This window comes from Balaenoptera physalus (genome assembly GCF_965194825.1).
Source record: "Balaenoptera physalus genome assembly, chromosome: 12".
Classification (NCBI taxonomy): Eukaryota; Metazoa; Chordata; class Mammalia; order Artiodactyla; family Balaenopteridae; genus Balaenoptera; species Balaenoptera physalus.
The window spans coordinates 58,150,020-58,165,019 of NC_138897.1; the positions used below are offsets into that span (position 1 = coordinate 58,150,020).

The 15,000-nt window shown below is 42.7% G+C and overlaps 1 protein-coding gene across 1 annotated transcript in view; it reads right to left on the reverse strand.

The window, feature by feature from the left end:
• Window positions 1-8,210: 8,210 nt before the first annotated feature.
• Window positions 8,211-15,000, reverse strand: part of MIB1 (MIB E3 ubiquitin protein ligase 1) — a 125,740-nt gene continuing 118,950 nt past the window's right edge. The window contains exon 21 of the mRNA XM_082418615.1: window positions 8,211-14,927. Within this exon, the coding sequence (XP_082274741.1) occupies window positions 14,859-14,927 (69 nt within the window). The 3' untranslated portion in view covers window positions 8,211-14,858. The remainder of the gene's footprint in view (window positions 14,928-15,000) is intronic.

Genomic DNA, 15,000 nt, shown 5'->3' on the forward strand with positions numbered 1-15,000 from the left:
CATAACCTCCTCTGCATATTATTATTGCTGTTCTGTTATTCCAAACCCTAATTCATAAAAGAAAATATAGACCACTTAGTTGAGGGGAAAACATATCAACTCAATTTCTTTTAACTTTATAAGCGTTGTTGGCGGCTCTTGGAACATAAATTCCAGATTTGAGCTGGGTAGGAGAGAGAGGAAGCAAAGTCCACATTGTCAAGAAATGAGATGTATCAATTGGCCCCTCCAAAAATTCAACAGGTTCTCTCTAATATTCCCCACAGTGGAAGTCGTTCCTCTGTACCCACGAGAGGTAACTGCAAATGCTTGCCCAAGTCCCTAACACCACAATTTTGGTTGTGACCTTGGGGCCCCTGAGTCAGTCTCCAGTGAGGAACCCAGAGGAAATCACAGGGAATCTTTCTGAGAAGGCCCTGGAAGAAAGGAAGGACCCACTTCTCCACGACTCTGTCCCCAGTCCTGACTAGTGAAGAGGTTTTACTTTAGATTATGGAACATTTAGGAAATTAAAGATTTACCCAGATCCCGTCAGGGTTTACAGCAGTAAAGACTGGACTTCCCTGGTGGCACAGTGGTTAAGAATCTGCCTGCCAATGCAGGAGACACAGGTTCGAGCCCTGGTCCAGGAAGATCCCACATGCGGTGGAGCAACTAAGCCCGTGCACCACAACTACTGAGCCTGCGCTCTAGAGCCCGCGAGCCACAACTACTGAAGCCCGCACGCCTAGAGACCATGCTCCACAACAAAGAGTAGCCCCCGTTCGCCACAACCATAGAAAGCCCACGCGCAGCAACGAAGACTCAACACGGCCAAAATAACAAACAACAACAAAACAAAAAACGACAGTAAAGACTTTTGGAAAAGCAATACATTATGAAGAACCTGAAATCGTAAACAATTTCTATCCTTTGCTAACTCTTTGCTGTTATAAGACCTTGCAAAGATACTTTTCATCTTTCTGTCAGAATACCTATAAAAAAGAGCAAAGGCTGCAGCTTCCACTCAAGAGTACTGAAACAGGAAGTAATTTTAAAGCATAGTCATAATTTAAGGATTGCATAAACATCAGATCACAAAGGATACTGCAAATGATTTATTTCTCAGCAAATAAAATTACCCCGGTTAGACAAATACAACTTCAAAAGGAAACTTGTAAAGAGGGCTTTCAGGTTAGGTCAGCACAAATATATTGATGTGCCAGGAACATGGGGCTGCAGGACACATCTCTGCCCTCTAGAAGCTTCAACTCAGGATACCTCACTTTTGGGGAATTCCCTAGCGGTCCAGTGGTTAGGACGCCACACTTCTACTGCAGGGCGAACGGGTTTAATCCCTGGTCAGGGAGCTAAGTTTCCGCAAGCCATGGGGCCAAAAAAAAAAAAAGATACCTCACTTCCATAATGGTATTTTTTTTTTTAGCATCTTTATTGGAGGATAACTGCTTTACAATGGTGTGTTAGTTTCTGCTGTATAACAAAGTGAATCAGCTATACATATACATATATCCCCGTATCTCCTCCCTCCTGCGTCTCCCTCCCACCCTCCCTATCTCATCCCTCTAGGTGGTCACAAAGCATAATGGTATTTTATGTGTATGAATATATTCTCATTTTAAAACTTTAAACAAAGAAGTTTTTTAAAAACACCCCTCTCCCATACCTATTTTTCTACCGGTCTCTCCTGTCTTCCCAAATGTAATTCCTCTTAGCTGTTTGCTATGTGTCCTGATGGGCCGTGTTCAGGGCATTTGCGTGCATATGTGCATATACTATCAGACTTTTTGTTTTAATTAATTTATTTATTTTATTTATTTATTTTGGCTGTGTTGCTGCGCACGGGCTTCCTCTAACTGCGGCGAGCGGGGGCTACTCTTCATTGCAGTGCGCGGGCTTCTCATTGCGGTGGCTTCTCTTGCTGCAGAGCACGGGCTCTAGGCGCGTGGGCTTCAGTAGTTGCAGCATGTGGGCTCAGTAGTTGTGGCTCATGGGCTCTAGAGCACAGGCTCAGTAGTTGTGGCCCACAAGCTTAGTTGCTCCGCGGCATGTGGGATCTTCCCGGACCAGGGATCGAACCCGTGTTCCCTGCACTGGCAGGTGGATTCTCAACGACTGCACCACCAGGGAAGCCCCCAGACTTTTAAATATACAATTTCTTACTCAAGGATTAAGGTGTTTGACCTGAGGCACTTAAAATATTAATGTGAATCTCCAGATTAAAATTTAATCTCTGCAGCTAGTTTGTGCCATTTACACAGCAGAAGCTAACTAATTACAAAAAAAATCAGTTCTGTAGTTAACTCTCAATTATCTGGGGACTCGTTTTCCAGTCTAGAACTCCTGAGCCCTCTCTGCTTTTCCAACTCTACTTGGGTCCCGTGTTTTGGCTATTTTACCTCTCATCTGCGCCTCACCCAGAAAGTCAACTGGTTAGATTGAAAAGACTCCGAGTATAATCGTTGTTACTTGTTACCCTTTTCATCAGTGCATTCAAAAACAGAGAATTTGGAAATTATTTTTTTCTCTGATTGCCTAAAATAAGGTTTGAGTTTATCTGCAAATTCTACCTACTCACACCCCACGGCACCCTTCCTCTGCTGCCTGCAACCACAGACAATCAAGGTTTGGCTTTGGTTGAGGTTTATAGGGGAACATAGCTAGATTTCCCTCTCTACCCTGGTCTGCTAGTGTCCAGCTGGCTGATGTTCAGGGCAAGGTGCCAGGCCTATATTTTGGGGAAGGATCATCCAGAGAGATAGGGGCGGATGTGATTTGGCGGCTATGTGAGATCTGGCATGTGATTTTACGTGCTGTGGTGTTGTGTTTCTGAAATTCAGTACATGCACTTAGAAGGCTGTTCATCATCATCACAGAATATCCAGGCAGCATCCACTTGGCACTAGAGGCATTCAGAATGTCTTTTTAAAATAACATTTTAGTGAGAGGCCCGGGAAACGCACAATGGCGTGGCACCGCATGGTACCAACCCCCTTATGCTGATGTTGGCATTTCATGGGAAATTAGGATATTTTCCTGTTTCTGACGATCAGCAAGAATTCTGGAAAGACACAGGCTACATTTTATAATTGTTTTCATTTATTCAGTGAAAGCAATGGCGAGCACATATTTTGAAATAAAACAATATTTCTTGAGTTAATAAAAATGAAGAAAACAAGAAATTAATATTAGAACTTTGTCTTCACTCTGCTTTTCTTGCTTTCTTATACAATTCACAAATAAGGAAGAAGAAAGTTTTTTAACCACTCTTCTGAACAAAGCTGTCTTGCCGTCGCTTACAAGTCTTTCCAGGAATAATTTCCACTCCAGGTTGGGATTTCAGATTTGCGGTGATAGATTCTGGCAGCAGGTTTGGGGAAGACATATCTCTACCGTACGGTGAAACCCCAGCACTGCATTTAGGCGAGTATGCTATTATTTTGCTGTCATCAAAACAGATGCCCATGTATCACTCGAGAGAATAATGGGGTCCCAAATATTTTTTAAAGGATCCAAGTAAAACACCTGGGGTCTGTTTTGCAGGAAGAAGTCAGCAAACACAGAGCAAGTGTGGTCCCTTCTCCCTTAAAATCATCACGTACCTGGCAAAGTTCAAGATGTAGTGATGAAGTGTACGGTTCACCTTCTGAGTTTCTACAAGTTTGGTTAAGGAAAGCAATGCCGTCCCATGGGGAGACTGCTCTCCTGAGGACTGAATTTCCTCCTGTGGCAAAAGAAGGGGGCAGGCCGATGACCTTGAAGGCCCCCTTGGAGCAAGAATTCACAGCCTGCCAGCAGGGTTTTCCCTACTTGGCCTTTTTCCCAGCAGTAAAGTTATTAGAAAATTAGGAGGAGAGAAGGGCAAGTAAAATGACAGGTCAGCATATTTTTGAGGGGTTCGTTTACTTTACCCGATGTCTTGCCCTTATGCAGAGCCCAGCTGAGTTCAGAGGAGCTGCCTTGGGGAAACAGACCCAAGTTTGACATCACAATGTCATGTTAAAAAAAAAAAAAGCCAAGTCACTCCAGGTGTAGGTTTGTAGCATTTTAACCCACTGGTAACTCTATCTTCCTTCTTCCTTATCAATACCTAAGTTACTAAGAAAACAATTTATTAGACTAAAAATCATAAATAATAATAGGTATCTCTCACACTGCTGTGCAAATTAAATGAGATAATAATGAATGGTAAACCCTTAACACAGTGATTGGTAGTAGTAAACAGTCCATAATTGTTAGTTAGCTCTTGTTGCATTGGTGACAACTCACTTTTGACAATCCCCTTTAATTTATGAAGCAATTTCATATTATTGCACTTAATCCAATCTTTCAGCACATATTTAATGAGTGTCCACCACAATGTGACAGACTCTGCTCTGAGACTAAAATAGTGACCAAGATTGGCAGAGGCCATACACTCCCAGAATGCATGTTCCGAATGGGGGAGAAAAACAGTAAACAAGAAAATATGGTACGGTGAGGGGATCAGGGTAGGTAAGGATGAGAATTTGTTATTATATGTGGATTCATCGGGAAAGGCCTCTCTAGTAAGGAGACATTTGAGCAGATGCCTGAAGGAAGTGAGGGGTGGGCCCTGTGGACGTGCATGGGAAGGGCATTCCAGGTGGAGGGAACAGCAAATGCAAAGGCCCTGGGGTAGAAAGGTGCTTGGCATGTTCAAGAAAGACAAAGGAGGCCCATGTGCTGCAGCCAGGCGAGGGGGTGGGGGTAGTGAGAGGCTGGGGAGGGAGAATGCTGTGGGGCTGGACCATGGAAGGATTCTGTTTTTTACCATGAGTGAGATGCAAAGCCTTTGGAGGGTCCTAAGCACAGGAGACACTTGATCTGATTTACACATTAAAGAGGTCACTCTGGCTGTATGAGAGGAATAGACTGAAGTGGGGCAGGAGCAGAGCCAGACAACAAAGGACGCCATCCTCAGAATCCAGACAAGAAAGGGTGGCTTGGTCCAGGTTAGCAGTGGAGGCAGGGAGAAGAGGTCAGATTCTAGATCAACCTTCAAGGCAGAGCTGACAGGATTTGCTGATGAGTTGGCGTTAAGGAAAGAGAAAAAGAGAAACCAAGGATGATGGAGGCCGCACTTTGGGGTCTGACAGTGGGAAGGTAGAGTTGCCATTTACTGAGATGGGAAGACATTTACTCAAAACTCCTCTGTCACGAATGTGTCCATTTCACAGATGAGGACGCTGAGACACAGAGTTTAAACCTGACTAGCTCCAGATAAAGGGATCCTCACTGCCTTAAGACATAGATAAGGACTCAGCCAATGGCAGGGCCTCAGAAGATCAGACCTTAAATTAAATTAGCAAAGTAAAAGTTTTTAAAATTAAGTTTCTTAAAAAGCAGGCAATGCTATTCAATTTCTGAGGGTTACTCACTGCTGTTAGTTGCTCACCGCCTTCTGGGAGGAAAGGTAACTTCCCGAAAGTTGGCACTTCCTGGTCTCCTGGCAGGGCCACTCTTCCATTGTGGAAAAGGAATCGATGGCGCTTCTTCCTAAAAACACCAGACCCATTCCTGGACTCCTGTACCAGCCAGGCTGCCAAAGCCCTGGCGCTGGGATCAAGGAGAAAGCTCAGCAACTCTGGGGCTCTGGTCGGGGTGGATGTGGGGATGCAGGAGTCTGTCTGCAGGAGGAAACCCCCAGGCCCATAATTTGGGAGACAGAAAAGAGAAGCTGTACAGAGAACAAACTCATCCACTCAGCCTACAGTCGTGCGGAAGCCGCACAGCCCCCAGTGCCATGAATTATGTTCAAGCTCCCCCCGCCACCCCGTCTCCACGGGAGGAAAGCAGGGCCGCGGGCACCTCCACGCCGCCTCCCAGGACAGACCCGGGACGAGGGAGGGTCGGGCGTGCCCAGACGCAGCATGACCGCTGCATGAGGGGACACTGAATTTGACCCAGCTTCAAGTGCCCCCTGCCCAAACTCCCCACCTCACAAAGAAAGAAATCTGGGGTGAGGGGGCATCAGTAACTAGGTTCGGACTGCCATTTTGCCCCAAATCAAACCTCTAACCAGTTTACTGGAGAACAGTTACTTCAGATCTGAGCTCGGAGTATATAAGTGCCCATTAGCAAGGATGGGGGAATCCCGTTCGAATTTCTGCAGGAGATAACTCCACCTTCTCCACCCAGTGAGGGAGTCTCTAGTCTCCTTGGAGGAAGCTGCCAAGAGGTTTGGTCCTCAGAGAGGAGACAGAACTGCATCAATCAAATGAGTATGTATTCAGTGCTGACATGCCCAGAACTGTGATATGCCAGCGAGAAATCCTGTTTCCTGTCACCAATTTGTTTATAATCTGGCTCAAAAGAGATGGACTCACATAAAATGCTTTGTAAGCAGTGCACTAAGGTTTACCCGAAGGCTAACCCAGAATGGGTCTTTAACAAATAGCTGCTGCGGGAATTGCTTATTAAAACTTGTAGGAGTTCAGATAGAGGAGAGATCCGAGGGCCTTGGAGTTCCTGGGAAGCCCTGGAGCCCAGGGTCAGGATGTGGGAGGTGTGCTGGATCGAGGTTTCAGGCCAAGGGAGAAGTGTGAGCAAAGCTTTTACACCACGAGTCCTGGGGAAAGTAGACAATGCAAGATGGCTGCATATCTTGGGTCTCCGCTGCACACTCACTTCTGTCGTGCTGTGGGCGTCTCCTGATCTTTCTTACTGATACAAGGACCCACAGTCTCCCCCAAATTATATTTTATTCAAAGCAGAGACTGCAATATTAGGGGGTATCGGAAAATCCTGTGACCTGCCTGCCTACCACTGGAGAGGTCCTGTCACTGATGCAGAAGCTGTCCTTGTCAGCAGCGGGCTGTGGTCACTCTTCACCATCTGCTGGCACACTCCCTTCCAGCTGTGGTAAGGCTGGGCGTGAGTTAGCTCCACAAGGACGTCTACAGGGGCATCTAAATCCCCTAATCCTGAAGAAGCTTGAGCTGCAGGCCCCACCAGACAGGCCCTTCCAAGCCCTGGGAAGGGTCTGGGAGTGTGTTCATACGGTCACGTTGTTTGTAAAAGAGGCAAAAGTAATATATTTTAAGTGCAATCAGTTAATACCACTTAGTATTTCCACTCCCACTTTTCTTTCGCTTCTCTGTGTCAGGTGGCGACAGGGTAGCCCCGCATTTTTGAGATGAGGTAGATGAGGATACATTAAGGATGTACTTAGTTTAGTTGGATACATCCTGGTGGCTTGAAGTTACTTCTCTGTATATTTAAGTTATTGCTGAGCCATCCTGGTATGGACGTGGCTTCTAGGACCACTCCCATCACTCTCCCCGCTTGGTGGTGTGATGGGAAAAGACAGGACCAAAAGGAGTATCTCAGTATGCTTGTGTCCTATGGCACCTGGTACCTGAAATACATGGGTTGTGGAGGAGAAAAGAGGTTTGAAATGAACGCAGCCAGAAGCTGGCCTGTGAAAAATTCTTCCAATCATCAGACATGTAAATGGTAAACCAAAGATTTGGTTCTCATTGACACCTAGTCAAAATGGTCTGCTCTCCTGTCAAGATACTGAGGGGGTGAAGGTCAGAGGTCCCTTCAATAACAGAATGATCCTCCTGGCCCAGTGCTAAGCCATGGAGTGGTTAATGGCAGTAACGGGTCTTCAATTCACTAAGAGGATTTTACTGACCCCTTGTGGGAGAGAGAAGTTGGTGCACCAACGAAGGGGTACTTATTTTTCTACCATCCTTCAGGGAAAAATTCAAGGAGCAGAAAGGTGAGTTATGTTATTAACTGCCGAGATCCTTCCCATTCAACTTGAAACTCTCATTTACAATTATTTCTCACATCAGCTTTTTTCCTGACACACTTCAGAGCTCTCATCAAAGGCAGGAGGTGTATGATGTCAGGTTGTGATGCCTTTGGTTGTTTAAAAAAAAAAGAAAAAGGAAGGAAGGAAGGGAGGGAAGGAAGATACGAAAAAAAACCAATTTGGGATCCTAGCACAACTACTGACTAAATGAAAGACTGTGAACAATTTGTTTAATCTATCTGAGTCTCACCATCCTCACAGGTAAAATGAAACTCATTGTTAGTGATGTGCATGTTCGGTGCTTAGTAAGTGTTTATGTTGCTATCATTAAACATAAGGATGTCATTTTACTCATCATCATGATGCTCATTGGACAGTTACTTCACACTCCTGTATAGAACATCTTTTTTAAAATTAATTAATTAATTAATTAATATATTTATTTTTGGCTGAGTTGGGTCTTCGTTGCTGCATGCGGGCTTTCTCTAGTTGCAGCGAGCAGGGGCTACTCTTCATTGCGGTGCGCGGGCTTCTCATTGCGGTGGCTTCTCTTGTTGCGGAGCACAGGCTCTAGGCACGCAAGCTTCAGTAGTTGTGGCACGTGGGCTTCAGTAGTTGTGGCTCGTGGGATCTACAGCACAGGCTCAGTAGTTGTGGCACACGGGCTTAGTTGCTCCGCGGCATGTGGGATCTTCCCAGACCAGGAGCTCGAACCCGTGTCCCCTGCACTGGCAGGCGGATTCTTAACCACCGTGCCACCAGGGAAGTCCCCTAGAACATCTTTTAAAAACAGAAAAAATCTAGAAGTTTCTCCTCAATGATCAATTTCCTCATTTGGGACCAGGTCTGCCAGAGCCTCTGACAATACACACAGAAAACATTTCTTGTCCAGGAAGCTTGGTTTCCCTAATGCGAGCAGAATTCCAGAGGAGGGGGCACAGAGAAACCACCCCCACTCCCCAGCGGGGCCAGCAGGACCATCCTGGGCTCTGGTGTGTGTCTTTGTTTATCTTCCCATAGGAAATGCCTAAGGTCCCACTCAGAAGTAAATACTCTTTGCTGAGACCGGAAGGAGACAATTCTTATTTTCCCAACCTGCAGTTTGAGGTTCCTTATGTTTTGTACTAAGAAGCCCTCAGCCTTCCCAGGAGGTAATGAGATGGGGAGGAGGGGGTGCAGGACATAAGCAGGTGTGCTCTTCCCCCACAGAAGGTACGAAGGGCTGAACAATGTCTCCTCACTCTTTCCCTTTCTTCCCAGAGCAGGGGAGAGAGGACTGGAGGATAACAAGACACTGGATTAAACTGGAGAGACTGGGTTAGAGGAAACCAACCTGCCTGGCTTAGAATAACTTGGCCAGAGCCCTGGAATGACGCCCACAACTTTCCAGGCCACCCTGACCTCCCACTCACCAAGCCAGGTCAGCCCAGAAGATGACTTTCTAGGCCACTCTCCCAAGGTCCCTCAGCTCTGGAATGATAACCTCTCCTGCTTTTCCTTTCTTTGTCTCCCTCTACAGAGCAACTTTTTAAAAAGTTATTCTAGGGACTTCCCTGGTGGCGCAGTGGTTAAGAATCCGCCTCCTGATGCAGGGGACATGGGTTCGAGCCCTGGTCAGGGAAGATCCCACATGCCGCAGAGCAACTAAGCCCTTGGGCCACAGCTACTGAGCCTGCACTCTAGATCCTGCGAGCCACAACTACTGAAGCCTGTGTGCCTAGAGCCCATGCTCCGCAACAAGAGAAGCCACCGCAATGAGAAGCCCGCGCACTGCAATGAAGAGTAGCCCCCTCTCGTCGCAACTAGAGAAAGCCTGCGTGCAGCAATGAAGACCCAATGCAGCAAAAATAAACAAATGAATTTATTTAAAAAGATAAAATAAAAATTAAAAAAAAAAGTTATTCTATATAGTAAGGTATTAAAAGTCATTGTTATTAAAATGTGAGAGGTTAGGTGGAGACCACACTCATAGTATGCATATTTGTGTTTTAAAAACGAAGGGGGTACCAATATATACGTGTGTGTATTTTCTAGTATTAAAATAAAAACAGTAGAGGATAAATAAACCATAATATTATTTATAGGGGAATGGAGGATGGGACAGGGATGGAACCTAGACTTCTTTGAATATATCTTGCTTTGTGGAACTGACTTTGGAAAAATGTACATATTTTACATAATTTAAAATGAAATTAAATAAATTAATAAGGCAATTCCTAATACCCAAAAGTGAAAGTAAACTTGTGTACCCAGTTGGTTTCATAACTACACAGAGAAAGCTACTACAAGGTCTTCAACGTTTAAAAACGTTGAAAACGTACTTTAACGTTAAAAAAAAACTGCAAAAATTTTTTTAACTGTTTTCAGAAATCATATTGTTGGTGATAACACTGTGATTGTGCAATAAAGCAAATACACTTATTAAATGGTTGAAGCAAGATGTAGATATAAAATCGATAAGGCTAAATAAACAGCCAGTGGTCCTGAATTTGAATTAGATGGTTGGGTTTTTTTTTTTTTTGGTCCCGCCACACAGCTTGTGGGATCTTAGTTCCCCGACCAGGGATCAAACCTGGGCCACAGCTGTTAAAGCATGAAAGCACTGAGTCCTAACCAATGGACTGCCAGGGAATTCCCTCATCATGAATGTTTTTTTTAATCATAAATTGGGATTTTGTCAAATGCTTTTTATCAATCTACTGATATGGTCATATGATTTTTTCTTCTTTAGCAATATTGACGTTAATTACTTTTCAAATGTTGTATCAGGCTTGCATAACTGGAATGAATCCTACTTGGTCACGGTGTATAGTTTTTATACATTGTTGGGTCCTACTTGCTAATGTTCTGTTGAAGATTTTTACATCTATGTTCATGAGAGATATTAGCTTATGGTTTTTCTTTCTTGTAATGGCTTTTTCCGGTTTTTGTATTAGGGTAATGTTGGCTGCTTCTATCTTCTGAAACAGATTGTAGAGAATTGGTATAATTTCTCCCTTGAACATTTTAATTCGCCAATGAATCCATCTGGGCCTACTACTTTCTGTTTTGAAAGGTTATTAGTTATTGATTTGATTTCTTTAATTTATATGAAACTATTCATACTATCTATTTCTCCTTGTTTTGTAGTTTTGGTAGACTGAGTTTTGGTAGACTGCTTTTCAAGGAATCGGTCCATTTCACCTAAGTCATCAAGTTTGTGGGCATAGTGTTGTTAATTATCCTTTTAATGTCCATGGGATCTTTAATGATGGCAGCTTTTTCATTTCTGATATTAGTCACTTGTGTCTTCTCTGTCTTAGATAACCTGGCTAGAGTTTTATCAATTTTATTGATCTTTTCAAAGAAGCAGCTTTGGTTTCCTTGATTTTCTGTATTGATTTTCTGTTTTCAGTATCACTGATTTCTGCTCTAATTTTGTTCATTTTCTCCTGGTTAATTTGGATTTAATTTTTTCTTCTTTTTCTAGTTTCCTAAGGTGGAAGCTTAATCATTTTAGATCTTCTTTTCTAATGTATACATTCAGTGCTATAAAAAATTTCCCTGAGAGAGCTGCTTTCACTGCATCCCACAAGTTTTGATAAGTTGTGTTTTTATTTTCATTTACTTCAAAATATCTTTCAATTTCTCTTGAGACTTCTTTAAGCCATGTTATTTGGAAGTGTGTTGTTTAATCTCCAAGAACTGTGGGATTTTCCAGCTATCATTGATTTCTTAATTCTATGGTGGTCCGTGAGAATACTGTGTATGATTTCTCTTCTTTTGTATTTGTTTCACTTATTCCTTCTCTCTGAAAATCTTCCTTTAACACTTCTCGCAAGGCCAATCTACTGGCAACAAATTTCCTCCATTTTTATTTCTCTGAAAAAGTCTTTGTTTCTCCTTCACTTTGAATGATAATTTCACTGGATACAGAATTCTGGGTTGATGGGTTTTTTTCTTTCAACACTTTAAATATTCTGTTCCACTTGAGTGGTGTCTAAAGAGAAGTCTAATGTAATATATTTGCTCCTTTATAGGTAAGGTTTCCCCTTCCTACCCCAGGCTGCTTTCAAGATTTTCTCTCCATCTTTGATTCCCTGCAGTTTGGATATTATATGGCTGTATGTCTATTTCTGGTATTTATCCCACTTGGTGAGTTTCCTGCATCTGTGGTTTGGTGACCATCATTAATTTGGGGTAATTCTCAGTCATCATTGCTTCAAATATTTCTTCTGTTCCTTTCTCTCTTCTCCTGGAATTCTCACTAAACATGTTATACCTTTTGAAATTTTCCCACAGTTCTTGGATAGTCTGTTCCATTTTTCATTCTCTTTTGCTCTCTGCATTTCAGTTTTAGAAGTTTCTATTGACCTCTCTTTAAGCTCATTATTCTTTCCTCAGCCATGTCCAAGCTACTGATAAGCCCATTAAAGGCATTCTTCATTTCTGTCACAGTGGTTTTTTTTTTTTGCCATTGTTGGTGTTTTTGTTTTTTTATCTCTAGCATTTATTTTTATTAATTTTTTTAAGCATTTACTTTTGATCCTTTTTTAGAGTTTGCATCTCCCTGCTTACTTATCTTTTTGGATGCTATTTACTTTTTCCATCAGAGCCCTTGTCTAGGAGTTAGGTTGTGTTTACTGTTTGCTGTGGCTGTACCAGAGGCTAAAATTTCTGGTGTCCTTGCTTTTGTCTCCATTATTGTCTTTGGGTTTCCCTAGAGACTTATTAAATAAGGTCTGAAATGGGCTGTTCTTTCAGTTGTAGTCCTGTTATTATACAGGAGCCCTCTTGATGCACGGGGGGTAGAATGCATTTGACAGTCTTATGATTAGGTCTCAATCTCTGTGAGCCTCTGCCCCTGGGCTGTCATCTCCACAAGTGCTTCTCAGTATTTTTTTTTTTTTTTTTCCCTTTAGGTGAGCCAGGAAGGTTACAGTGGGCTGGAGTTGGTTATCTGCCTTCCCCCAAGCAGAAGCCTAGAGTGGACTGGAGTTGGGTATTTTGTCAGTTAGGCTCTGGCAAATAGTTTCACTTAAGGGCAGGCCTTGTTAAGGCTAACAGAATGTTCTGGATGTATGGTTACTTCCTCCCTCCCCCTACCAGAAGCACAAGAGGCTTTTTCTCTGCTCCTCATTGTGAAAATCTGATAGGCCTCCTGGCGGTAAAATTCACAAAAGTATGGAGACCATCCTGGAATTTTAATTCTTAAGTTTGTCCACACTGAGCCTCCAGCAATTCAACAATTAGAGTTTAGGGTTTCCTATCCTGACACCGAGTCCAGCAGTGGTTTTGGCACCTGGCCATCTGCTTCAGGAAGCTGTGATTCTCTGCATCAGCCGCCTGTCTACCATTTTTGAAGCAGGGGCTTGTCCTGTGACCTCAATTCTCTGGTGGATCAAAGAAGAGGTTAATTTTCTGTTCGTTTCAGTTTTTTTTTTCTTGTTGTGAAGACAGGGGTGTCAACTTGAGAGCTGCTTACATGCCAGACTGGAAACCGCAAGTCCAAACTTGTTTGTTAAAGGAAAGTAACTATTGAGGTAATATGTAGGCAAGATTGCAGTGGGAAGGGGCTGTCATAGTGAGACCAGGTAGAACGCTTCTGAAATTATCCATGAAGAGTTGATGAGTCCTTGACAAAAGCAGTGGATCCAACAAATAATTAGATGTGATAAAAGTAGTCAAATATGACTAAAGTTTTTAGTCTAAGAAACTGGATAATAAAGATAATACTATTAATTAACACAAGTGTATTGCACATAGTCAATTTAAGGTTGGGACATATTAGGTTTGAGGTGCCTGGATATCTATTAAAATATGTCCCAAGTTAAGTTGAAAATAAGAATTTTAGGATATAGAATCAGGAATCTTCCAAACATATAGATAGTAACTGAGCCACAGTAATGAGATCATTCATACAGAATACGAAGATGAATAAGGAGCAGCATGTAACATATCAGCATATTCATAAACTAGGGTTATCATTAATGCTTTCCTCTAGAAAACATTCAGAATTCTGAGCAAATTATTTGAGATTCATCCCATATTCATATGGGAACTGCCTGTATACCAATTCTGTTAATCGTGGCGGATTTAAGTTAACCTTTCGATGAGATCTTATCAGTTCTCTAAATCTACTGTTGAGAACATTTTTCTCAACATGTAGTAAATACAGGCCCAAATTCCCATCTATACCTTGGTGGGCAGAATAATATCCCATCCCCCAAAAGACGACCTTGGAACCTATGAAGATGTTATGTTACATGGTAAAATGAAATCAAGGTTGCAGGTGGGTTAAGGTTGCTCATCAACTAAAATTAAAATAGAGATTATACTAGATTATCCAGATGGACCCAATGCTGTAACAAGGATCCTAAAATGTGGAAAATTTCAAGAGGCAGAAGAGGCATTGTCAGGGTGATGCAATGTGAGACTCAACTGGCCATTGCTGGCATTGAAGACGAAAGGGGACCAAGGAAAATGGGCCGCCTCCAGAAACCAGAAAGAGCAAGGAAATGGATGTTCCCCAAGAGCATCCAGAAAGCCCTGACAGCAACTTGATTTTAGCCCAGGGAGACTCGCGTCAGACTTCTGACCTCCAAAGTCCTTACTGTGTTAAGCCACCACCTTCACGGTAATTTGACACAGCAGCAATAGGAAACGAACACAATACTCCTGTACTATTGCATACATACTAAGGGCATATAATCTTTGTGAACTTCAGTCTTTCTTCAGTATAGGTTGGCCATGGTCAGCAGCCAAAGGCGTTCTGATTAGATTGTTTCTCTATTTTTGTATTAAATCGGGGTTAACTTCACCTATAAAAGCTTTTCCCAAACTGTATGTCAATGTTCCACTCAAGATATAAATTGGTGTTCTGTGGAAGTAAAGAAAAGAGAAAGGAAGTGACATCAATAGTCTTAAATATATGAGAAATAATATTTACATACTGATTGAAAATCTGCCTTTCAGAAAGTTGCCGTATCTAAGAATGCGAGGACCTGGTATGAAGGGGTATTTTAAGCATGAACATATGACATCTGATTAGAGCATCAGTGCAAAGGCAGCAATGCCCAGCGGTCGCAGTGATGCGTCATCAACTCAGGGATTGATGGTCACTGTTCCAGGCCTTGTCTTTTCGTATCATGTTTATCATCATTTTGTCCTTAAAATAAAAATAAATTTATCAATTAGTTTTGTTATAAAGAGAAAAACTATTAGCCAAATGATCATTCTTT